At 43.0% G+C, this 26775-nt stretch overlaps 1 protein-coding gene across 1 annotated transcript in view; it reads left to right on the top strand.

Moving 5' to 3' along the window:
- The window catches only part of cep120 (centrosomal protein 120), a 30446-nt gene extending 5409 nt beyond the window's left edge, over nt 1-25037 (top strand). The window contains exons 8-20 of the mRNA XM_075467193.1: nt 674-863; nt 948-1131; nt 2473-2622; nt 3732-3914; nt 3991-4087; nt 4974-5129; nt 8103-8192; nt 8280-8372; nt 9542-9703; nt 9789-9911; nt 10558-10656; nt 21237-21382; nt 23132-25037. Coding sequence (XP_075323308.1) covers nt 674-863; nt 948-1131; nt 2473-2622; nt 3732-3914; nt 3991-4087; nt 4974-5129; nt 8103-8192; nt 8280-8372; nt 9542-9703; nt 9789-9911; nt 10558-10656; nt 21237-21382; nt 23132-23348 — 1890 coding nt within the window. The 3' untranslated portion in view covers nt 23349-25037. The remainder of the gene's footprint in view (nt 1-673; nt 864-947; nt 1132-2472; nt 2623-3731; nt 3915-3990; nt 4088-4973; nt 5130-8102; nt 8193-8279; nt 8373-9541; nt 9704-9788; nt 9912-10557; nt 10657-21236; nt 21383-23131) is intronic.
- The last annotated feature ends 1738 nt before the right edge of the window (nt 25038-26775 follow it).

The raw sequence follows: 26775 nt of genomic DNA on the forward strand, positions 1-26775 counted from the left end.
TTATACTCATCCAGGCCTTTATGTCGTCCAGACACCTGAGTATAAGAATAAGCGTCCTTCTTTTTCAGTGGTACATAAATCTGTCAGTCATCCGCATAACAGTGGAAGGACATCCCATGCTTTCTTAGTATGGAACCAAGTGGTAGCAGGTAAAGAGAGAAGAGAAGAGGGCCTAAAACTGAGCCCTGGGGGACCCCACATGCGAGATGAGCAGAGGAGGACACAGAGTCAAAGGTGACATGTTATGGAAAAATCCTGTTCCTGGCAGCATGAATTAGGGCATATTAAGGCACCAGCAAGAGTAAAACTCCCCAAAAACACAACCCTGGATTCGTTAGTTCCCCTTTGTTTGAAAGTTCCTCATTTAAAGTTCTGATTTGTCTCGTCTGTTCGCACATTTCAGCCTTTCTCCGGCAGTGCTTTGCGGTCAGTTGGTGACTTTTGTTTGCATTGTTGCACGTGGTAAAAAGCAGCCTGCGCCCTCGTGTGGTATGCTGGTAAAGTGGGGTGCACGGTCGCTCATGTGGATGTTTCCTGGTAAATGTGACACGTTTGTTGGTAACCAGAAACATGGAGGTGACGTAGATGTTTGGGAAAACGTGGAGCGGGTCGGTGAAGCTGCAGAGATGCAGAATTCATGTAATCCTTCACGCTGTTTTGTGTGTTTTCGAAGTCTGTGGGGAACAAGAAGAGCACCGGAGCTCCACCACCTGAGCTGAGACCTCGGAGCGCCTCTCCAGTGCAGAAGCCCCCCCCTCACCGTTCTCCTCCTCCTCTTCCTCCGCCTTCCTCTCACACAGAGAGCGAAGCGGAGAGTCTGATGGAGGAGCTTCAGCGGCACAGAGAGCAGGCGGCAGCGACAGGTGGGCATCAGAGCGCCGTCACAGGCCAGAAGCTTCAGAGCGTCACGGCTGAAGGCGCGTTTGTTGGCTTGTGTCCTGCTGCAGATGTGGAAGCTCCTGCTCCGCCGCACAGCCGGCCCGAGGCTGCAGCAGAAGGTGGAGCGTCATCCGTCAGTGTCTCTGCTCCCAAGGTGTCCATCCCCTCCTCCGCCCATCACTACTGCTTCTCCCTGGATCTCCGCAGCCTGGGGAAGCTCAGCCTGCCTCATCCCATCGCTGCGACTCTCAGGTGAAACACCCCATCTGAACCGAGTTAAAACCGAGTTAAAACCGAGTTAAAACCGGGTTAAAAAACGAGTTAAAACCGGGTTAAAACCGAGTTAAAACCGAGTTAAAACCGAGTTAAAAACTGCAGCTGGTCTCCATGAGTCCGCACGGGTGTAACAGACCAAAACATCCAGAGTCACTAAAGCTCCAGTCCGTTTCTCAGTTTACTTACTGAATGAAAACTATCCCTGACTGTTATTTAAAGGGATAGTTCGCCTCTTTTGACATGAAGCTGTATGACATCCCATATTAGCAATATCATTTATGAACATCTTCTTACCCCCTGCTGCGTCCTGTGAGCCGAGTTCCAGCCTCGTTTTGGTGTTGATGAAGGTAGTCCGGCTAGTTGGCTGGGGTTTAAAAAATAAAGCGTTTTGCTTCTCAAAACAAAATGCGTTCAAAAGAGTAATACATTTGCATCACAAAATTGTTCTCCAGGAAAAAGTCAGACCTCACAACCGCTTGGCCCTATTTTCTCTCCCTTCATAACATATCATATCATATCATATGTCATAGCTCATAGTCAAAAGAGGCGAACTATCCCTTTAAAGGATCCTTATCTTCTTTATGTATAAAAACTTTTGTTCTTCATAGAATAAGTGCAAAACGAATGCTGAACTTTCTGAGGGTGTTTCCATTTATTGAGACGTTTTTTTTTACTGTCAAGCCGATCTACAGGTGCACAGAGGTGTAGAAAATGTAATATCTTTATGTCTAAGGAAGCCTTTGTAGGGGGCATATTATGGAAAAATCACTTTTGAGGCATTTATTAGGGTTTCTGAATCAAATCAAATTTATTTGTATAGCACATTTCATGTACAAAACAATTCAAAGTGCTTTCAAAGTGCAATTCAAAGTGCATAAAATAAAAGCATTAAAGTGACCAGCAAGTGTAAAACTCCTTAAAAACAAAACCCTGCTATTTATTTAAGGTATTTTATTTATTTAGTGACCCTTTGTGTGAATTCCTAATTTAACTTTTTACCCCAACTGAGGGTTGAGTTGTTGCCGGCCTCACCAGAAGGGTGGAGTGTGGGCGGGGTTGAGCACTTGTGAAGTCTCCACCCCTCAAAACGGACTGTTAAGACAGCCACTATGCTGAAACCAGCAGTATTTTGACCAAAGTCTGTCTCCGACGGCTCAATAAGACCTCAGAAAAATGTGTCAAATTGTAAAAAAAGGTAGAATCTGTCACCTTAAAAGATGTCAAACGTCTAAAAATTAACCAATCAGAGCAGAGGTAATCCTGCCTGTTTTACATTTCAGCCTCTGCTTGTTTGATGGTCGTGTGTTTGTGCTCCAGGTATTCGTACCAGTTCTTCGGCAGCGCGGCCCCCATCATGACCAACCCTCCTGTGGAGCTGCAGAGGAACACGGAGGCGTCTCTGCCGCAGTCCTACTGCGCCTTCGACTTCGCCGCCCTTCCTCATCAGCTGCAGGACACCTTCCTCAGGTGGGAAACTCACACCATGGCGTCATGATTCTGACAAACGTGACACAAATATCACGGTTAGCGTCTAACTTTTGATCCGGTGGGCGTCAGCTCGTCAGTAATATTCTGATGAAACTCACTCTGAATAAGTGAGATAATAATAATAATCTGATCACCTTAACCGAGTACGGTCGGATTCAGAGTAAGAAACATTAGAATTTAGCTTTTTCTGAGACACGTTTCCCCATTTATGGCAATTCGTGGCATCTCGTGACATAAACTGCTGCTTTGCCAGGTTTGTTTCTTTGGTTTTTTTTTAGGGCTGGGCAAGGATTAAAATCTTTGATCTAATTAATCTCATGATTTCCCTGATTAATCACGATTAATCGCATTTGTACGCAAAATCCAAAAATGAATTCAAAAGTAGTGTATAGCTTTTAGCATTTAGCTTTATTTTAAATGTGCTGCCATATGAATGAAAGTGCCATAACATTTGTTGTGCAAACACACTTTTAACATCAGCATCTTTCTGTAGTTTTTATGTAGAAGCCTCGCTCCACTGTCTGTTTCCTTGAATGACTTGCTGCTATCAGTTGTGTGTTTTGCCTTTAAGTGATATTTTAGACTGGAACTACTACGCTGAGAAGACAATTCAACTTGGCAGAGTTTACAGATGACTTTGGTTCTGTCGACTCCGCCGTCTGGAAGAACTTTAAAATGAAAATGGCCGAGTAAAAGTTCCGTACCCTTCTCCATGTTTGGTGGATCCGCCGGTTACTTTCTTTTCCGGTTCCACAGCAGACAGCAACAGACTTTTACAAAATAAAATAAATAAGAAATTTGAGCGATAAAATATTTATCAGTAAGTAATTAACGAGTTAACGCGAGTTAACTCGCCCAGCCCTAGTTTATTTTTACAGATTTGGCTCCTTGTTTCTGGTAACTCCAGCTCTGACAGTAAGAGGAAGACATGCGAAGAATTTAGGGTTATAGATAAAATTTAGGCTCAAAGTAGCTCAGAGAGCTGAATGTGAGCGTTATTCCTAATTTGGACCATAAACAGATGATTGTCTTTTTTAGCTGTGCAGATAAACATCTCGTGTGTGTGTGTGATGGGTTTGAACTCGCAGAGTTCCTCTGCTGGTGGAGGTCTGGCACCGAGGCGCCACCAGCAGGGACCAGCTGATTGGCCGAGCCTCCGTCCAGCTGTCCCACCTGCTGAGCTCGGAGAGGACCAGGTTCACGGGCGCGACGGGGGAGCCGAGCTGGAGACAGACTCACCAGGACCGGGTCCCCGTGCTCCAAACGCAGAGGTAGGAAACGGCCCCGACGGGTCACATGATCAACGTTCGCCTGCAGAATGTTGAACGTCTGCGTCTCCTCCGTCAGCCCCACAGAGAAGGTGGCGGAGCTGAGCTACGTGGCCACGCTGGAGGACCTCGGGTTCATCAGAGCAAAAGACATCATCGTGTCGGACTCCTCACAGGTGTGTGTGTGTGTGTGTGTGTGTGTGTGTGTGTGTGTGGGGGGGGGGTTTGTTTTATCTTGGAGGTAAAAATCATACATTTAATCAGGAGAATTGGGTGTAAATAAATAGTTTCATCTTTATTCCTCAGTTTAAAATGAAAATCACACATTTTTATGACAGGTCGGAGAACCCGTCCTCTCTGTAAACTGGACTGACATGAACTTAATAATTAATTGTTTAGAAGTTCCTCCTCCTTCACAGCATGATAAATCATTCAGATTATCATCATTTCGGCCTCTTCTGCAGCTCCGTCAGCGCAAAGTTTATTCATCATGTTGCTGCTGTGCTGCCCTTTAGTTTAAAGCTTAAACTCTTGGGATTCCCCCACACGGACAGCAGGTGGCGCTCTTTTTCTGCCAAATCTGGTTTTTAGCCTTTTGTCGTCTTGTTCTCATCAGAAATGTGTCGCCGTGGTGACGCTGGAGGCCCTGAATGATCTTTAATGTTAAATAATTAACCAGTATAAGTATTTTAAAGTATTTTACAGTCGAAGATGCTTTAAATAACTTTATAATTGAATGAGGGGCTGGAAAAATATTAATAAATTAAATATTATATCATACATCTGATTTTTAGATCAGAATATTTTAATTTATTTGAATCTAAAGCCCTGATTCTTCTATTAAAGAAGATGTGACTAATCACACTTTTTATCTTCTTTATTCGTGTGTTTTTATTTATTTATAGATTATTCAAACCCAATTTCAAGAAAGTTTTTAATATTTGTAATTTGTACAAATTAAATAATTTTCTGTGTTTTCACTTCATTGAATTTAGCAAAAAGAAACAAATAATAATATAAATAAAGAAAAAATAGTTGTGAGAATATTCTTTATTTCCCCAGAATGAAGCTCCGGCCCCCACTCGGCCGTCTTCCCACCCACCCACAGCACCACAGGGGCCAACAGGCCCCGGGGCCCCCAGAGAGACCCTGGAGTACCGCACGGCCCTGGAGCTGGAGCTGTGGAAGGAGGAGCAGGAGGATCTGTTCGATGATCAGGTTAGACGCTCCGCTATGGAGGACTTGAACGCCACAAAACAAACAAAATAAATAAAAAATAATAAATGCAAAAATAAATAAATAATTTTTTCTGCTTTAATTCTTTAACTGCATTCATTTTTGTTGTTTAAACGTTATTTATTTACTTTGCTTCTCAGTTTTCTATTTAATTCATTCTTTAAACTGGGATATATTTAAATTCCTTCTATGTTAATTTGTTACTCTCTCTTCTTTACATCGTATTGATAATTTATTCCCTCCAGATGATTAATTTATTTATTTTATTTTGATTTCACTGTACATTTTTTTTTAATCTAATTTTTAAAATGTATCTAATTTGTAGCCGTACTTACTTCCCATTTATATTATCTCCCTTTTTTATTTCACCAAGCACATTATGTTTCCACGTTTTTACATTTCTCAGTCTCTGGTTTGTATTTCTGCCTCATTATGCAAATTAGGGGGCGGGGTTTCGAGCTGCACAGAAAATTGTTCCTGAAACTACGGATGTCCCGATCCGATCACGTGGTTTCTGACTCAATTACTGACACTGTTATGTGGTGGTACAGAGTCAGACCGTCTCAACCATAGAAATAATATACGTTGACGCCGCTTAGACTGACGTATTGGAGCGCGGCCGCCATCTTGGATGGGTCTCCAATGCCTCCACATTGCATTTATTTCGACTGAGGAAGGTGTTTATCCCCAACTACAATAATCATAACTCCCCGAATTTTTATATCTACGGTCTCAACGACCCACAGAAACATGCGGCATGACGTCACTTTGCTGCCGTAAAGCGAAGCAGAACACGGCAGCAGCTTGAAGCTGGGGCCGAATATCCGCGGTGTGGAAGTATTTTAAAGTGGACGACAAAAACGTTGCGATTGCAAACTGTGAGATATGCAAACTTGGGATTTCAAGAGGTGGCGAGGACATGGCTGATAATTCTTGATGAGAACAGGAACAGGCTCCAACAGACAAGGTAGAGATGTTGGTTTTCATCAAGAAAACCATCATCTGCCTGCCAGCTATTTCAGGTTGAGCTGCTGCTCGTTTTCTATTAGACATCGTTGGACTAAACTACAACATGAAGAATTTGTTTATTACTTGATTACTTTTTTTGTTCAAGCTACCTCACAGAAGTGCTCTGTTTATAAGTGTTAAATGATCAAATAAGTGGATGAAATGAAAAATCAGGGACATCCTGGATCTGTTTCTTCGCCTTTCTTAATTTTTTTAATGTACTGTAGAAGTATCGGATCGGGACTCTGTATCGATACTCAAAATCAAATGACTCGGGGGCAAAAAAACCTGATCGGGACATCCCTACCTGAAACTAAAAGTGGCAAAAACGGGACTTCGGGATCTGAAGCTACGATACGAGAGCTTCTCAATTAAAGACGAGACAGTTTGTGTTCGCTTATCACTGATTGGTCGGCTTAGAATACGGAAGTTGTTTACATAATTTGAACAAAAATGTGGGCTGTGCAACTAACTGCACTCTGACTGTTCTGATTGTAAGCTAAGCTAAGGCTGTTAGCCTTCCCCACTTCTGGTCTCTGCGTTGTGAAACAGACCTCAATAGCCGCTTTCGGACTGTAGGAACCTTTGGCAGTTCTAATAACCTTTTAATCCGCGGGGCCGTTTTCTCCCGTGTTCGGACATACAGCAACTCGGGGCTTTCTCCCTTAGTTCCTATAACTATTTAGCTCCTTCTCCGAGGTCGGGTCTTTTCATGGTTCTATAGAACTAATCTAAGGGAGGTGTTTGGTGGTTGGTAGCTACGCCCCATGTAATTCCATCACGGCTGAAATGTCTCCTCATATGACACAGACACAACCAGCGGGTGTTTAATAAGTCAACTTACACTGGTCTCATTTGTCTGCAGAGCTCTGCTCTCCTTTCTTCCTTCATGAAATAAAAAAGTATTGTCTCCTGACTCTGTGAGCTCTTCCAGCCTCGATATTAGACGCCTGATGTGATTGTCCATGATTAATATCACCATCATTTAGACCATAAACACAGTGGCCTCCCCGCTCTCCATATTAGCTTCTTGGTGGTGTTTTTTCTACTCTCCTTACTTTTACCGTTTTGTTTTGTGTTTGAATGTAGCGCTAACGGCTAACGGCTAACACGTCACTGAAGCAGACGGCTGCGTGCGGCGCATCAGTCCCTATCAGGTCCCGACTCATGTGCGAATGCAGACTGAAACAGTTCCGCTGGGGAAGGATAGTTATCAGAACCAAATTCGAGGAGGGTAGTTCTGATAACTACTTTCTTAGAACGGTCTGTCCGAAAGCGGCTTATGACACGGTCTGAAACCCCGCCCCCTCATTTGCATAATAAAGCAGAAACGCATACAGGAATATGAGAACAGAGACGGAGAAATATAAAAAGAAAACATGGAAATAAAAAGGGGGAGAAAGTGCAGAAATGACAGATGAGTTAATACGTCCATAAGTGAAAGTTAATTTAGAAAAATGTTTGTTTGAAATAAAGAAATAAATAGTTTAGACTGAATAAATGGTTCAATATGTGGAAAAGAAAAGTAACACGTAAATAAATAAAAGAACAACAAATAAACAAAGTAAAAAGTTAAATATATTTCAATTAAAATGACAAATAGAATAAATAAATAAATAAACAATAAAGTAAATAAATATCAACATTAACACAAACTTAAATTCTATATGATTATTTTGCATTAAGTAATTCATCATTTATTTTTACAGTAGCAAAAATAAACTTTTATTTCTGTATTTATTTTAGTTGAGTTTTGGTGCTCCGTACTTTGGATGTGTCACTCTAACAATAACAAGACTCTCCACAATCTTTTTAAATTCATGTGAAATTCAGAATTAAATCAACATTTTATTTTTATTTGTCCTTTTTAAGACGGTTTCCTCGGATGTTTTTACCCATTAATGGTTCAGAGGTTGCTCCCAGTAAAGTTTGATGGTTCTGTTTCAGCTGAGGAGGAAGGAGCTGAGACACATGCAGGCGCTGGCAGAGGAGTGGAGGAAGAGGGACGGAGAGAGGGAAGCTCTGGTCAAGAAGAAGGTGCAGGGTCCACATCCACCCACACACACATCGCACACACATGTTCCTCCACCTGTTTTCTACACCCACCTGTGTGTGTGTCTGCAGGAGGTGGAGTACAACCTGCTGGAGGAGCAGCTTCAGAGGACTCTGTCGGACCTGGAGAAGCGAGAGAAGCAGCTGGCTGAGGCCGAGCTGCAGGTAAAGGAGGGTTTGATCCAGAGTTTCGGCTCCGTCTGGAGAACCAGTTTATCCACAGTTTCAACACCTTGTGTTCCAGCAAACAAAAAATACAAATTTAAGTGTAAATTCCAGCAAATTGTGTCAAATGATAACATTTAAAGGTGGTAAAAAAAACAATAAAAGGCAAAAGATCCACATTATAAAATTCCAGGAAGAAATTAAATAAGCAAATAACTATATAAGTATTGGATATGATGAATTAAACCATAAAGTTAATTACCTGAATATAGATGTAAATATCTAAGTTTAATGAAATGTGAATGTTTTTAGTTTAAAATTAAATTTTTCCAAAGTTTCTCTGGAATTTTATTTCCTGTTATTTAATAACTGAGTCAGTTCAGACAGTTTTAAGCTTATTTGTTCATTTTATGGATTTATTAATTGATTATTATTAATCTATTTGATATTGATTAGAAACTATGTGACCATGTAGTCGGAGTGAAATCCATTCGTCTGAATCTGAAATTTAAACACACAGTACAGTAAAATCTGTCCAATTTACAGAATAAAACAGGCTGAAAGTCCCACAAAACACATCAAATCTGGGGGGGAACCAGTGTGTCAGCAGTGATGAGGACCGGGTTTTTCAGAATACTGATGAAGTTAGTGTTGGCTGTTGGCTATCGAGGAGACAGATGTGACAGATGCTGAGCCCTCTGAGTTGTTGTCCCTCTTCCTAACAGAGGATTTCTGGACTCTGAGAACAAATTAAACTAACGGATATGAACTTTAACTAATTTTCTATGACAAAAAAACATGAAAAAGATCACAAGTTGGAACAGCTTTGTTCATGGTTGTGTTCATGAGCTCAGAAAAGGATAAAAAAGGGAAAAACAGGAGTTAAAACCAGGTGGAAGTGTGTTCACCATCTGTGTCTCAGTATAAATTATCGAGCTTAGTGCTGTAGATATAAACTGACTCATCTGCGCTTAATTTTCTCTGTTTTTAAATCACTCTTTTGGTCTTTTAAAATGCTCAATTTCCTGAAAACAAAGAATCCTAAAAGTAAAGCAAAAAACGTACTTTGATATTAAAGTGTTTCCAGAATGATTGCTGATGAGACTCGGCCCCGTTTACCAGAAAGTGAGACTATAAAATGCTGCTCTGATGGTTTTCATCGTCCTCAGACTCAGCGGCTGCAGAGGGAGCTGCGGGCCGAGCACGATCTGACCCAGAGGGAGCTGCAGGAGAGCAGCAGGAGGCTGCAGCGGGAGTGCGACCACCGGGAGGCGCTGGAGAGAGACAAAGTCCGCCTGATGGAGGAGGAGCGAGCCCGGCTGCTGCAGCAGGTACAGGCGGATCTGTTCGAGCGGATCGCTGAAGTTCACCTGAAGCTGATTAACTCCTTGGTTTGTTTGTGTTTCTGTTGTTCAGATCGCAGACGGAGAGTCTCGATACAAACAGCTGGAGAAAGAGTTTCAGCTCTACAGAGAGCAACAGAGCGTCAGACCTGAGTTCAGACTGCAGTCGGAGATCAACCTGCTGACCCTGGAGAAGGTGAGCGGCTGGATTTTAGAGTTTCAGCAGGAGAAATGACTCTTATTTTGTTAAACACGTAACTTCAAATCACAGATGAAAGAAATCCTGAAGATTTTGACCTCAGTTACCTTAAAAAAGACCTTACGAGGTGTATGAAGCTGTCTTTGAGCTCAAAAAAGTTCATTATTGTTGCTTAATCTTCAATGATACGCAACAAATGTTTGACTCATCTGATTGGTAGCCCCATGCATCCCTTTCTGCTGTTAACTCATTAGTGCCGTGCAGATGTTTCAGATGTTTGACTCTAGACGGGTTTCTTTCACCTTTTTTAGAAGACTTCAGGTGTTTTTTGCCTATTTTAAAGAAGACTTGATGCATTTTTGTGGAATAGAAACAACTTTGATAATTACGTCGGCCTGCAAAGATCAAAATGATGCGACTCACGAGCCAACAAACGATAAACTCTGTGGCTGACCGACATCCTGTAACATCTCAGATATTCTCAGAGATTAAAGTGACTCCTCCTGTGGATGTCCACCACAGCTGTTGTTTGTCTTCCCTCCAGCATGTGGTGACGTCGCACAGCCCCGTTTATTCGCTTCGAACCAGTCAACAGAAATGGTATCCTGATCCTTGTTTTAATCTGATTTTTTTTTTTTTTAAGGTGGAACTGGAGAGGAAGCTGGAGTCCACCACCAAGTCGAAGCTCCACTACAAGCAGCAGTGGGGCCGCGCCTTAAAGGAGCTGGCTCGGTTCAAACAGGTAAAGTTTTGGTTGGTTAGCTGAGGAGTTTACCAGCTTCTGCTTCGATAATTTACAGAAACAAGGAAGCCTGGCGCCTTGGAAGTAAAGTATAAAGAAATGAGGACAGTAGTGTCACGTGTAGAGCTGTGGTCAGAAGTTTGCACACTTTGAATGATTTATTTATCGTCCGTTAATGATCGACTACAGCTGGTTTCTCCTTTCCAACATAAAAAGAATCTGTTTAACACTTGTTGGGTTGACCGATGCTCAGAACGATGGGAAGGTCCAAGGAACTCACTCAGTGGGGTCACATGGCTCTGAAAGGATCAGATTATTGGCTAAATTACAATAAGAATGAGCTGAGCGAGGGTAATTCTCCTTGGATATATGGCGGTGAAATCAGAGGCACAAAGCGTGTCATACCCCGGTATGATAGGTGGCGCTGTACCCATTCCAACTGTTGCTAATAGAGCCACTTCCTGTTGACCTCTTCACCACCAACAACAACAACAAACTCAGGCGTTGGAGAAAGATGGAGAACGCAGAGCCAGATGAAGCTACGTCCCTCTACATTTGGTCTGTGATGAGCTGCTTGCTGCACAAACTCGATGCCCAACGGAGCATTCTCCATCGCGTTGTTTGTTTCTTTCTGACGGCGACAACAACAGGAATATCGTCTCCTTTCACTTCCGGGTCACGACCCCGGGAAAACATCTGGAGCATGCGCAGAACGCAAAGTCTGATTCACCACGAGCTTCAGCGTCTACAAGCAGGTTTAGAGTGACTTTCAACCCAGTTATCTTAATCCAATCCGATCCAGTTCTTAGTCAGATTAAGGTGTCTACATGCACTTAATAACTCAGTCTGATTGTAATTTAGCCAATAGTCCGATCCTTTCAGTGCCATGTGACCCCACTGAGTGAAGCTCTATGAAGTTGAGAAAGTTATTTCTAAACAACTGCTTGTTCAAAGATCCTAAAACGTGTCGCCACTTTGACCAAAGTGTGGAAGAAAACCTTTAGACGAAGCTGGTGAGATGTTCAGGAACAACTCAAGTCTGCCATGAACAGGAAACAGCTGGAACATCAGCGTCCACAGCGAAGCCAGCTTTACTGAGAGCGTCCCGACCAAGAAAGAAAATCTCCAAACTCGACTGGAATTTGCAGCTGCCCACGTGGATGTTTCAAAAGACAAAGATTGAGCTGTTTGGCCACAGAGACGAGAGGTTTGTTTGAGTGAATGAAGCTTTCAGACCAAAGCCAACTGTCAAGCACGGCGGCGGCAGCATCATGCTCTGGGGCTGTTTCGCTGCCAGTGGTGCTGGAGTAATGAAGGAGGAAGACTACCTCCAAATATTTCAGGTTGAAACTCACACAATTAATTGTTCAAACGGGACAAAGATCCCGAACACGCATCAGAACTGTTTTTAAAAACTTAATAAAACAGGCCGACATTAAGCTTCTGGGGAGGCCTTCTACCAACTCTGCCAAGAACAGCGGCTGATGGCTGTAAAAAGTGTCCGGTGGAGGTGCAACACGCTACGGGACATTTAAGCGAGTATCAGAGGGTTATATGTTTATAATTAAGCCCGCGTGGTTAGCAGAACCAGTTCGTGTTTTTAGAACCGCGGATAAAGAGCGAAATCCTTCTGACCACAGCTTCACACTTTGGTTTCAAACCCACTAAATAAACCTCAGGATGTTTGCACCGCGCATCGCTCCACATGACACGCCGCCACCCGGGGGTCTTCCTCCTGTTTACACCATGTTTCGCTATAAAACGTCCAGGTTTTAACCGTTTGTGGGACAGTTTTTACCACGATTAAAGCCCAGCGGGATGCGTGTGACGTCAGAAAAACTCCTGCTGTGGTTTACTCGAGTCGAGTTGAATCCAGGTGTTTTTCACCACTTTGTTTTCAGAACATTTAGGATTTTTTACAACGGGGGGGGGCAGTGGCTGTGACACCGGTCCTCACAAAGATAGACACACTCTCCACACAGCTTCAGTCAGACGAAGACGAACGTAAACACACACAGACCTTATCTGACAAACTAATAACTGTTACTGACGGGAACCAGCTGGAGAACTCTCCTCCTCTCATTCTCTCTTCTCTCTTTTCCCTCTTCTGCTTCTCTTCCTTTCTGTATTCTCTCCATCTTTTGCCTCCAACTGAACTCGTCTCTCTCAGATGCTGCTTCTTCCTTTCTTCTCCATATTCCTTATTTGGTCTTCACCCGTCCGTCTCCTTTGTTCTTTCATTAGTTTTTTCCCCTCTTTGCCTCACATAGTTTCTTCTTGTCCGCCTCTCTTTTGTCTCTCTTCCCCCCCTCCCCTCCCTCAGTGCCACATCATTGTAAAGAAAACACGCCGTGATTTATGCGGCTCGAAGGGGGTTCGGCTCTGAGTCCCCCCCCCGCCGCCGCCTATTAATCATCGCTGGGATTGTGTTGAGCAATAAGCGAGTCGGGCGCGAACTATTCTGATGTCACACTCTCGCTTTTTTTTTAAAGAACTCCGGGCCCGTGTTTACACGACCATCCGTCTTGGTGCTCGGCGTTTTTTTTAAAGCCGCCGCTTGTTTGGGTTTCCTCGTCTATTTATTCGCTCCTCTCAGCACTTCGCACGGCGTGCTGTTTAGCTCGAGTCGAGTCATAAAAATTCTTGTCTGAGAAATAATGTGCTTTTTCGACCCGGGAGGCGCAGAGAGTTAAACCCCAGACAGGACCGAGGTATTCGATCAGAGCGTCTGTCGGTTCCAACTCAAAATATTGGGACAAGGAGCTCCAGTTGTTCCTTTCCAAGTAAAAATATTGTGACAAACATATTAGAGCAACTAAATTTGGTGTTTTTAACGGCTGAGTGGGGGGTCGTTTGACTAAATTTGACTTTTTTTTTAAGAAGCTGGAACGTGTTATTCTTGTTAAAGAGAAGTCATGCTCTGTCTGTCCTGTGATGTCTCAAACTGAAGCAAAGCTCTGAGACAGCAGGTTACAGATGTATAAATGATACATGAGCACAAAAAAAAACGTGTTTTTCCTTCCCAAACACCCCACACATCCTTCAGACCCTACTTACACACGTTTTTATAGCAATTTAACCCCAAAATGAGGCGGAAATGGAGAAAGATTTACCAAAACAGATCATATAACAGAGATTACTCGCTTTGATAGAGATTTTTCCTTCCTGACGGTGGAAGACTTCTCTGATGAGACTTTAAAGCAACATTAGGGAAGTTTGAATCCTGAAACTACGTGTTTCAGACTGGCTTTGACTAGCATCAGCCTTTGTTTTGGGCCTGAAACCCCCCCGGAGAGCCTGGTGGCTGAGATGCCACAGATCAGACCTTTGGTTTGGTCTGATACTGATGAATCCGGGAAAGAACGCCAACCCTCTGTCAATGTGGAGGTTTCAGATGTCTGGACCTCAAATGAACAGCAGCTCATTGAGGTTTGCAGCTCTGGTTTCTGCACAGCTCTCTGAAGGTCCCACCACAGCATCTCAGTCAGGCTGAGGTCTGGACTCTGACTGCACCGGTGCAACACCTCGATTCTTCTCTTCTTCACACATTCTGCTGTAGATCTGCTGCTGTGTTTGGTTTCCTCCAAACGTGCTGCTGTGCATTATGAGCAAACATCTCCACTTTGCTCTGGTCTGTCCAAAGCACATTGTTCCAGAAGTCTTGTGGTTTGTTCAGAAGCAGCTTTGCAAACCTAAGCTGTGCTGCCATGTTCTTTTTAGAGAGAAGAGGCTTTCTCCTGCAGCCCTTCCACACAAGCCATACCTGTTCAGTCTGTTTCTAACTGTGCTGTCACTAACTTTAACCTTTAACATGCTAACTGAGGCCTGCAGAGTCTGAGATGTAGCTCTTGGGTTTCTGACCTTGGGGTGACCTTGCTGGGACGTCCACTCCTGGGAAGATTGACAGCTGTCCTGAATGTTTTCCACCTGTGAATAATCTTTCTCTCTGTAGTACGATGGACTCCAGATAGTTTGGAAACGGCCTTATAACCCTTCCCAGATTGATGGGCAGCAACAATTTCTTCTCTGAGATCATTGCTGATGTCTTTCCTCCTTGGCATCGTGGTATATATTGGTAAAGCCTTTATTTATCAGATGCGTGCAGTGAGGAAAATTCACCACAAATTTAGTCTCTGAGCTTTGTGAAGTGTTTCCTGTTGCTTGAACTTCTGTTTCACCATTTGCTTTTGTGCACATTAGACTCAAATATTACGGTTCAGTATGTTCAGAACTTACCATCCCTTCGCTGTATGAGAGACAGAAAGAGTCCCGCCATCTTATGAGTTTCAAAGACTCTCATGAAGACAAGTTCAGACATCTTTAAGGCAGAAAAACTGAAGGAAAACCTCTGAAACAGCCAAGAATGCAGCCGTCTCCAGGCCTGAAAAGTAATAATTTCTTAGTGTGGTGCTAATGTTTATGAAACACGTTTCTGCTCTGATTTTAGGGGAACTTTGTTCTTCAATCATCGCAGCGATCCAGGTTTATCAGTGGGTGCGTTCATCCCGTCTCAGGGTTCAGCAGACGTCCTCTCTCATGACACTCTGGGCCTGTTTGTGTAAAACTGTCTGTCAAACAGAAGTTGAAACATGTCATCTGAGGGAGTTCCAGTGTTAACTGGTCCCAGTGGAGGCTCTCTGCTGGTTCCCACTGCTCATTCCTGGAATATCATGCATCCCCAGTGTGGACGGTGTTGTTCCAGACAGCCGGGGTCACAGAGTTTCATAGATTTTCCTCAGCAAACGAGTCATTTCAAGGAGTATTTCACAAACGTTTTGTCAGAGCTTTGGGTGTTTTTAAGTCCAGCCTGAGTAAACAACGCGCTGAAAAACAACACAAACAAACCAGCTCATGGAAATAAGAAGTTTGAAAAAGCCAAATAATTAATCCCAACAGCTTTAAAGGGCTGAGAACAAGTTAATTTAAGAGTCGGCGGATCATTTCAAATTAAATTTTTCATTAAATTTAATTTCTTTCATGTGGGACTGTCTGCTGGACTCAAAATGTACAAGAATTTTAAAGCCAGTACTTTGCTCTCCGATTGTAAACGTCTTGCTGTGTAGCGTTCAGTCTTCTCTGTAAAAATGTTAAACCTTAAAGGGATTAAATTAGATTAAAGGGGAGATATTCAGTAAAAAAATCCCTTCTTCCTGATCCTGGGAGCAGATATCAGGGCGTCTGAAGACACCATGAGGTGTGAAACTCCCCAAAAACACAACCGTGGCATTGTTTTTTTAGTTCTCACTTAATGAGATGTTCTGATTTTCATTTTAAAAGTACGTCACGTCTTAAGTTGACTCCGCCTCCTCTGCTAAGCCCCGCCCACTCACATCCACTCTGCTGGGCGGATGAAGCCAGCTTCTGGTGGAAATGTTCTGCTGTCAGCTGCACTGAGGAGCATGCATCTTCCATCCAGCAGCAGCCTCAGAGGATATCAGAGCCCAGAGGATAAACTCTATCTGAGGCTAATGTTCCAGCAGAGTTAGCTAAAGACTGTGGATGTGCAGCAGCCACTTTTCATCCCACTGTTTTAACAACTTGGTCCAGTTCAACGCCGGACTGAAGAAACTGAGCCAAGAGGGATCAGTTCCAACTCTCAGAGCCTGAACTTCAGAGCAGGGAAATGGAAACATCTGAGAAATAACTCCTCATGGTTTATTTATTCATTTATTTTCTCCTTTAGCCGTAGCTAATGCTAACAGCTTAGCTAATGAAGATGGTGTACACCAACTTCTAAGGAGTTATTGCTGTTCCTTTCTGAAAGATGAACATTATTGTTCCCACATTACTTTGTTAGCTGAAGCTTTCTAGTTTAATGGTTACGTTCTGTAACTCTGTGTGGATAAGATGTTTCCAACACAACACCGGTCCTCTCCTCACTCTCGCTCTCAGTGTGCTAACGTTATATTATCGGCATGTTTCTGATAAAGATGTAGGTCTCCAAGTACAATTGTTTAATGACGTTAATATATTCAAAATGTTTAAACGCAGTAATTAACGGTACGCATGCATTACTGCGAGCCGTGTGCATCTCCGGCTTGGTCCATTACTGTTGATGAGAAAGCGTCGTTTGCTAGCATCTGCTGCTAGCTTACAGCTACACTGCTGAGCTATTCCCTCTGGGATCAAACTATCTGTATCTACACATTAAATTACACACTTGCTAAGTCTCCACTCCTACAGAACAAGTCAAATATGTCACTTTTAAAGCACATTTATTATTAGTTAATAAATTAATAATGACCCCGGCTGTGTCTGTTTATGTTTTAATCATTTAACTTAAAGCCAGCTCAAATAGCATTAAAGCCTCTTCATAATCTGATAAAATCCAAAGTTAGTTAAAAACAGAAGGTGTAATAATCCACGATAAAACGTTTGCTCGAACCACCGCAACATGTTTTATGTTTTAGATGTTATAAATATATATAATTGGCTCCTTTCTGACCGCTGTGTCCTGGTCAGGTTGTTGTTAACTGTTGAATCACATAGTTTCTGATTACAACACAGATTTAAATCTTTGTAAATCTGTATGGTTGATTTTGTGGCTGCTTGTGTTCAGAATTAAACTCTCAGATTCTGCTTTGCCAGCTGATTTTAAACGCTGTTCGGACTCCTCTGTCGCAGCCGAACAGAGCACATTCTTAAACTCTCTTATCTGGGTTTATCACTCTGAAAGCCCGCAGAGGGGCGGCCCGACCCGATCTGAACTCCTCAGACTCTGCAGGTTTCAGTGCTCCAGGGTCCACCAACCTCTGCTTAATTCTGTTAAAGTGAGGCTTTGGATCGGTTGTTTTGCTTCTTACTTCTTACTTCTGTTAGCTCTGCTTTCAACATGTTGTATTTAGGAGAAGTTCTGCATCAGTTTTATGATTTTTTACTTTTTTAAAGCATGTTTCATTTGTAAAGTCCAAGATTATTTCTTTAAGTTCTCTGATCTCAGCTGTAGGGGTGAAGACCAACACTTTTGGAAGCAGAACCAGAGTACTTTTGGCATTTTACTTCATATCATTTAGTTTTTAAATCAAATAAACAGTTATTAATGTACTTCTTTCAGCTGTGATCTGTTCTCTCTTACAGTTTAACCGCTAAATGTTTCAGGATTCGTCCCACTTTAGTTCTCTACTCACACTATCGTCCTAAAATCATGTTCGTTTTCATCGTTTTAACATCAGGAGTTCAAACTCTGAGCAGCTTGTTTTCCTCTCGTCAGTCTTTTCCAGAATAATCCCTTTAAATTCTTAATATTCTGAGCTTCCATCGTTTAATTCTCCTCCTTTTATCCGTCACCTTCCTGAAAACCCTGGTCGAGCGGCGTTGGAAAACTCCCCGTGACCTCCCACATGTGGCGGCTGCTCAGAAAACTCCATGTGAGCAGAGGAAAGTGCGTCCATGTGTTCGTCCTCCAGCTGCTCTGCACTAAAGAAGAGAAGTGGCTTCAGGTCATTCTCACCAGAAACACAAACCCGGTCCCTCTCAGGTCCGGCAAAAGGAATTAATCACTTAAAGAAATATTCAATTTGTTGCAGTTTTGAGGATGATTTGTAGCTGGAACAACACCAGATTTCATGAGAATATGATGAGAAACTAAACTTTGGTGTTAGTTTCTCAGGATTTAATCGGTTTGTTTTTTATGACTTGATTTCAGACATAAAGCAGAACATTATGACCATAATGTTTGTCATAAACGCGTCCGACCTGCTGAGGAATGAGTGACTAAAACTGCACGTGTGAAGTCTTTTTGCCAGATTTATAAAGCGTATAAATCCTAAACACAGTCACTAATTCTGTGTAAAATTTTTTTTTTTTTTTTTTTTTTTTTAGTTATAAATGTTTTCTTTCTGTCCGTTTTCAGTCATTTCTTTTTAAAGATTCATAGTTCTGGGCGTTTTTTTTTTCAGTGTGTTAGTGTCAGCTGGGAGATTCATGGCGTAACTCTCAGAAATCTGCTTCAGACTCTGAGTTTTTGTAGCTTTTCTCTCTCCCCCCCGACGAGGCCTCGGTATCACCTCGTCCTCTAATTGTTTCAGGACTCGGGCTCAGGTTGTCCTTGGCAGCTGACACCAGAGAAAATGTTTGACCTGTTTGTTTTCGTAGTAATTAGCCCTAAAACGTCCTGTAATACAGACTGCTAATGGTCCACAGAGAGCCGAGGCTGTGTCAACACTGTGTGTGTGTGTGTGTGTGTGTTCAGGCGTGTGAAAATGAGGCTTTCTGTGTGTGTGAGATGTGAAAATGTTAGTTTTCCCATCCCGGCCGGGCCGGCTGTGGTTCTGCTGTGTGTCACCACGCCACACGGACAGATTCCAGCCCCTCGGACCGCCTCCACCCGGCCGCTCCGAGCGCTCTCCGCCCCGTTAGCGCCGCAGCCGAGGCACCGAGACGCCGGCCGGTTTTGGCGTTTGACCCGTAAGGTCGTCGAGGGTCTTTTGTGGGTCGACAAAGTAGAATTTAGTTTTTTTTTTTTTTTTTTTTTTTTTTTGAGGAGTTATTTTTATTATTGTTTAGATATTAAGCTCCGAACATTTCATGTTTCATTGATAGTTTCTGGATTTAAAATTTTGTACATTTAGTTAATAACCCTCAGATTTAGATATTTCGTGTTCTCACTCATGTACAGCACTTTGTTTCAGCCACGGCCGTTTTAAAGGGCTTTATAAATAAAGTTGAGTTGAGATTTCTGGATGCAGATTATAACTGTCCCTAAACAAAACATTTGGTCCATTTTTTTTTTTTTTTTTTTTTTTTTTCCATTCAGCTGTTTATGATGCACATTTGTTTTATTTTATTACAAAAAAAAAAATCACATTTTGTAGAAACCTTCTAAAATCAGCTGCAGAGTTGGATGGAAACTCGGTTTAGGATGATTCCTGTCCCACGGAGGGGAACTTCAGTCACTCTGATGACTTCTACACTGGAAAAAATGCCCCTCCAAAAATAAGTAAGAAAAACAACAAATAAAAGACGTTTTTGCTTGAAATAAGTAAAAAAATCTGCCAATGGAACTAGTGAAAATTGGCTTGTCCAGATTTCTTGAAATAAGATGTGATATTTAGGACTTTTGAGATAAAAGTGATCTTGAAATGAGCTTAAAAACCTCTTCAAATGTAAAAAAAAAAGCTTGTTTCATATGATATGTGACTCAAAACAATTTGTTTTCAAGACTTTTTCACTTAACAAGATATTCCAGATGTATTGTCTTCAAACAAGTCCCTATATCTGGCTGAAATAGTACTTGTTAGGTAGTTGTGTCTTATATTAAGTGTAATGAGTTATTTTGACTAGAAATGAGACAAATATACTTGGTAAGACTTTGATTTTTTTCCAGTTCTGACGTCTCTGTCTGAACTTTATTGACACGCCTTTTCCTGAACAATTTGCCCCAGTTTTCCTTGAGAATCCCAAGAGCTTGAATAAAGTCGACTTACTTTCATTGGAAGCCCAAGAACAAGCCGGAGGAATCTTGAGTTCACAGAAGAAGTATTTATTTTTTTTCACAAATAAAATATGGCAGCGCTGGGCTCGGTGTGACAGAACTCCGTCACAACGAGCCCCGATATTTGGAAATAGTTCATATTTATCTCACAGAGGTCGGATTTACACGGGATCGAGTATAATTGGCCAGTTTTTAGTGACCCGACCAGTACTGTATCTAATGTAACGGACACGATGTAGAAGCGAAACACTTACCAACATCTCTTATGTGCGTCAGCTGTGCATTGCATTCAGCGACCTGTATGTGAGTGACTGTGTGTGAGCTGTTCTTCTTTGCATTAATCAGCAGCATGCGTGTGGAAACAGTAAAATAACTCTACTGCGTTAGCTAAACCTTCTCCATCAGGAGTTGGGTTTCTCACCGTATTTGTGAATCTAGATTCAGGTTTCAGGTCTTTTTGTCTGAAACGTGGACGTTCTGGAGTCACAAAGTCTTTGACTTCTCTTCGTCTTTATTCAGATTTTCCAGCAGGTTGTTGGATTTTAACAGGAAAACATTGAGTAACAACATTTTTAATTCATTATTAAGGACGTCAGAAGGAGCTCTGACACCCTGTTGGTGTTTTCGTTCCCCCCTCAGATGATTTACGAGCGTGCGGCCGCCGGCCAGCGGACCGAGCCCAGATCGGTGTTATTGGTAGATCGGGGACGTCTGAGCTGGAGGCCGAGCAGCTGAGAGAAATACGACTTTGAGACGTTTTTATGAAGTTTTCTCTCTGTTCTCACAGAGAGTCGCTGCCGGTCTGCGTGTGAATTCTCCCAAAGTCCAGCAGCATTTTTCTCAGGGAGGTTTTATGAAAATGTGAAAGCAGACAAATTTATCATCCAGCCGCTTTCTGCACTCGTAATTAGGAAAAACAGCGTCCTGGCATCCAAAACGAACGCGTTTCAGCAGCGAGGTCAGAGGTTTGTTTTTGAATACGGCGACGGGTTCAGAGCTGCTCGGTGTCAAAGTCAAACATGTCTGATGTGAAGTCTGGGAGAGAGAACCACCTCAGATTCAGTTACTCTGACTGACAGATTTGTGTGTGTGTGTGTGTGTGTGTGTGTGTGTGTGTGTGTGTGTGTGTGTGTGTGTGTGTGCGCAGCGCGAGCAGGAGAACGCCATGATGCGTCTGAGGAAGCAGCAGGCGGAGCTGGAGTCCATGAGGCTGCGTTACTTAGCAACAGAGGAGAAGGAGGCGGTGCGACAGGACAGACAGGAGCTGGACAGCATCCGGAACGAGCTCAACAGGTGAGGAGGATGAAACCACTTTAACACGTGCACTGATTTCTGTTCACCAAACTTCTTATAAAATATCACATCTGGGTTCCTGTTACATTTTTGGATGTAAATCTGACTCCTGTTGCAGCTTCAGCCTCTAAACTCTGATATTCTGAGTCCAACCAGAGTAAAAACGGCTCATTTCATCCGACCAGCTCGTGTCGACTGCTGTTATTCTGAGTCACTGCTGTTAAGAGAACAGAACAGAACAGAACAGAAAAATACATCCCCCAATGGGGGAAATTCAAATTAGTCAAGTAGCTCCAAAAAATGATTAAAGTTATTAATATTTACAATGATTGTATATTAACAACAACAATGATAATACCAATTCTAATAAAAATACTACTACTAACTAATGATGATAATAATAATAATAATAATAATAATAAATGACTACATAAACTTAAAAAATAAATAAATAAATTTGAGAAGAACTCAGCAGTCACTGTTAAAAAGTCTTTTGGCTTTGGGAACAAAGGACCTCCTGGAACGGAACGGACAATAACAAAGGAAATAAAGAGGCTTTATTAGGGTTTCAGCTGCATTAAAATACACTTGATGAAAGCAGAGACGGTCTAACAGATGTTAACTCAGCTGCTGAATGTTTGGAGATACATGTGTTTTTAAACCAAGTTTTTCTCTTTTTTTTAAATACTTATTATTGCAAAAGAGTCTGTAAACCTCCCGCCCTGTTTGTTGTGTTTCTGAGCTGGTTAAAAACCACCAGCTGCAGAGTCGTTTGATTCTTTCACATCTCACCCAGGGGCCAGATGTTGGCAGATGTTGGCGGGTTTTTGACCCGTGGAAGATGAGCGTCAGCCAGCTCTGCTGCTCCACATTGAGCAGAATGCACCTTTATAAGTACTTTATTAGCTTATATTCATAGGAGCATACACCAGCTTTTCCCCTCAGAACCCCAGCGTCGCTCAGCTGCTGCTCGCTGGGTGTTTGCTCCTTTTCTCTGATCTGCCGCCCTGTGATTGGCTGATGAGCTGAACCTATAAAGTGGTGAAATGTAACGCCGCTCCCTGATTGGTTCATTTCAGGAGACTTTAATAAAGAAGAAGTCTTTCTGAACTGATTAGTGATTAATCTTTGTAATAACAGCAGCCTTAATGTGTTTTAGCTCCTTTGTTACAGATGATTCATGTCTTCCATCTCAAGTGTTTTTAATGAAACGTTTTTAAATCAAAGTAAAGGGTCAAAGTTCAACTCTCCTCAGACAGAAGAAGAATCACAGAACTTCTGGTTCTGTCAGTTAAAGAACACAAACCGCAGAAGCTGCCAAACTTCAGATTTATCTGTCTGAGGAGTCACTTTGATTCTGAGGAACGTTTTCTGACGCTTTAGAGATTCGGTTGGACGCCGGTTTCCTGCTGAGGCAGAAACGGGTCCGACTCGGTTCTGTTGTATGGAGCACTGCAATGATCCCATATAAATAAATAAATGGTAAATAAATAAGTTTATATGACGATAAATGTGAAGAAATTATACGGCACCCTAATAGTGACATTAACACGAGCTTTAATGACCTTAAAGTCTTTAACTTTTTAAATGTTCGTAACATTTATCATCACGTGAACTTATTTATTTACACATCGTTGTATTTAATTCAGGTTGTGGCAGCTGCAGCCTTCCATACAGTTGAGCTTCATTCTTTGTTTCAGGCCAGTTTAATATTTAATAAAGTTTAATATTTCCAAACTGTTTTCACAGGTTAAAAAAGCAGGAGGAACAGTTAGGCCCCGCCCCCTCCGAGCCTGACCCCGCCCCCAGCCTGACTTTGAACGGGAGCTCCGAGGAGCACCTGAGCCGGCTGCTGGAGGAGCGAGACACGCTGCTGAGGACCGGCGTCTACACCCACGAGGACCGGATCATCGCCGAGCTCAACAGACAGATACAGGACGCCATGAGGGACCGGGGGACGCTGTGACACCTGAGGCTGCGGCGTCCAATCAGAGACGGGCTCACACCTGAGGCTGCGGCGTCCAATCAGAGACGGGCTCACATCTGAGGCTGCGGCGTCCAATCAGAGACAGGCTCACATCTGAGGCTGCTGCGTCCAATCAGAGACGGGCTCACACCTGAGGCTGCAGCATCCAATCAGAGACAGGCTCACATCTGAGGCTGCTGCGTCCAATCAGAGACGGGCTCACACCTGAGGCTGCAGCATCCAATCAGAGACAGGCTCACATCTGAGGCTGCGGCGTCCAATCAGAGACAGGCTCACATCTGAGGCTGCTGCGTCCAATCAGAGACGGGCTCACACCTGAGGCTGCAGCATCCAATCAGAGACAGGCTCACATCTGAGGCTGCAGCGTCCAATCAGAGACAGGCTCACATCTGAGGCTGCTGCGTCCAATCAGAGACGGGCTCACACCTGAGGCTGCAGCATCCAATCAGAGACAGGCTCACATCTGAGGCTGCTGCGTCCAATCAGAGACGGGCTCACATCTGAGGCTGCTGCGTCCAATCAGAGACGGGCTCACACCTGAGGCTGCAGCGTCCAATCAGAGACGGGCTCACACCTGAGGCTGCAGCGTCCAATCAGAGACGGGCTCACACCTGAGGCTGCAGCGTCCAATCAGAGACGGGCTCACATCTGAGGCTGCAGCGTCCAATCAGAGACGGGCTCACACCTGAGGCTGCAGCGTCCAATCAGAGACGGGCTCACATCTGAGGCTGCAGGTAAACTTGTCGAACGGCTCGTTAAGTTTCTCAGAAATGAATTTGTGACGTTGGTTTTCGGAGATTCAGCCGTCAGAAAACTTTATTTATTAATGTAAAAGTCATAAAAATCCTGCTTTGAAACATTTTGTTTTTCTGTTCCAACAAGTCTGAAGGAGTAAAACTAATTTAGAAGTTTAAAAAGAAAAAATGTAACTTTTATTTTTAAAGTACAAATGGAGCGAATTCCTCCTGAATTTACTCCTCAGAGCAGCTTTTTATTAGAACTTTTGTACATATAATTTTTTTATATATTTAACTGAGTAATTAAAGCTCAAAAAGTCTCATTTAAACTCCTGTTGAGTTTATTTCTGAGCCTCAAAAGAGCCGAAGAAGACAAACTGATGAGTTCTGATCCGACTGAGCCTCTTTAATCTCATCATGCGTGACGACAAAGCAGAGAAAAGGTTATTTTCTGGTTGGACTCACCTATTTGAAGGTGGTTCGACCCTCACACGCCACAGGTGGAGGATGAATGTGCAGCTGAAGTCTCTCTCATCACGTCACAGATGAGCGAGGGCACCGATATCTTCTCAAAACATCGAGTCCACTCCCTCCGGACGTGTTGGAACAACTTTTTCTCATCAAAGAATCAGGAAAAACTTCCAGAAAATCAGCTTCAGGATCATTTTCACTGGTCGGATCACTTGTTTTTAGGTTGAAATCATCACAAAAGAAGAAGAATGTGCAGCAGGTGAAACCTAACAGGCTGAAAACAGCGGGCTGGTCCTTTAATGTGGGTTACAGTGTGGAGGCATCAGGTGTTGTTGTGTTGTCTGACAGCAGGTGGCGCCGCAGCCTCAGAAAAGCCTCCTGTGGTTTATTTATTGTTTCATCAGTGTCCATAAACTGTCTTTGTTTCCTGTTAGTTTTAATAAAGATTCTCATAATCCTTCATTTCTGTTTAATTCCATGTGAACAAATCTATTTTTTTATTATATTTACAGTCAGATGAACATATGAGGAGAATAAATATCCAATAAAAAGCTGTTAATTCAGTATTTATTCTCTCTATATGTGCACGTGGGATTTTATTATATATAGAATAAGAAAAAAAAATTCAAACCAACGAAAAGATTCAAAATAAAAAAGAATTTGTGCTGAAATAGCCAAAATAAACTCAACAATAAGATGATTATATATAAATGGAATCACTTAAAAGTGTTGTAAACCAGCAGCTTGCACTGGAAGCATCAACTGAACCAGCAAAGTTGTTGGAAATCAGGATTCTGGATCATTTCTGGGTGTTTTACTGATAAAAAGTGACGGCTGTTAAACGTGGCAGAGCTGCAAACCAAAGAAGAAATAAAAGCTGAAACTGAAGAGCTGAGAGACGTTAACACACACAGGAGCATCGGTGATGTGGAATCTTGTTTTATCTGAACGAGCAGCTCAGAGTTCAGGCTGCTGAGGAACTTTTCTTCACTCCGAATCTCAGGAAGTTTGGATGGTTTGTGTTTAAAAACAACGTTCCTCAGAGAAAGAACGGAAGGGATTTGCATATTTCTCCCTCTACAGTACAGAATATCATTAAAGCATTCGAGGAATCTGGAGGAGTTTCAGTGTGTAACGGACGAGCCTAAACTGGACCCCCGTGACCTCTGACCCCTCAGACGGGATTACTGTGGGGAACCTTTGTTAAGAGTTCCACTCACAGACTTTACTGCAGAGAAGAAGCCTGATGTTAGCCTGGTCCTCTTCTCTGGGCTCGGAGGCGTCACGCGGTGGAAACGTGTGCTGTGGTCAGAGTCAGAGGGCTGAAGCGCGGCTGCGTCTCTGTGGCTGGATTAATAACCCACGGAGAGGTCGACGGCTGTGATTTACAGGCACAAAATGTCGCCGTAATCAGGGAAACGTTGGCAGGAACCGGCTATTTCCTGGCATTGAGTGTGAGTTTTAGTCCCGTTTAAGTTTCAGTTTCTGCTCCAGATGGGCCTCAGAACAGCTTTTCATCAGCTCCCAACATAATGTTTGGGACAGCGTGATATGGGGGGGGGGTACGTTAAAGCATCTGTGACACGCTGACCGATGACATCACCAGCTGCTGATGCTCGGCCTCCTGAGGACCGGTTCTGATCTGTTGGACGGGCCTTTGAGGATTCCTCTGCTTCCTTTCTTCTTAAAGACGGGTAATCCTGAAGTCTGACCCGTGTCTCTGACGGTTTTATTCTGGTTATCAGCCTCATAACGACTTCCTGACTTCCACCGGCACAGCTTCTCTCCTCATGTTGAACAATCACAGACATTCCTGAGAAAACTGTGTCAAACTGCTAAAAACGGTGTAATCTGTCACCTCTGAAGACAGCAGCTGCACCACCATGAGAAGCAGCCGGATGCCCTGAGGGCCTCTCGACTTAATAGTTCATTTAAAGGAGAATTCCGGCCATTTAACAAACATATCCCATCTGTTGGAGACCCAGGGAAGTTTGCCAAAGGGAAAAACGCGAGAAATTTTCATGCCCGCTGCGCAAAGTTTTCCGATTGCGCTGATTTCCATGAAAGCGAGCTCTATCGGGCAAGCGTTTAACCTTTCCTGAGGCACTTAACGTGTATCAAAATACTTTTGACCGAATTGGCCGTGGTGTCAGTAGCAATACAATTCAACCCAGGGGCTAACCATACCGTTAGCTAGC

The sequence above is a fragment of the Odontesthes bonariensis genome, chromosome 6, assembly GCF_027942865.1.
Source record: "Odontesthes bonariensis isolate fOdoBon6 chromosome 6, fOdoBon6.hap1, whole genome shotgun sequence".
Taxonomy (NCBI): Eukaryota; Metazoa; Chordata; class Actinopteri; order Atheriniformes; family Atherinopsidae; genus Odontesthes; species Odontesthes bonariensis.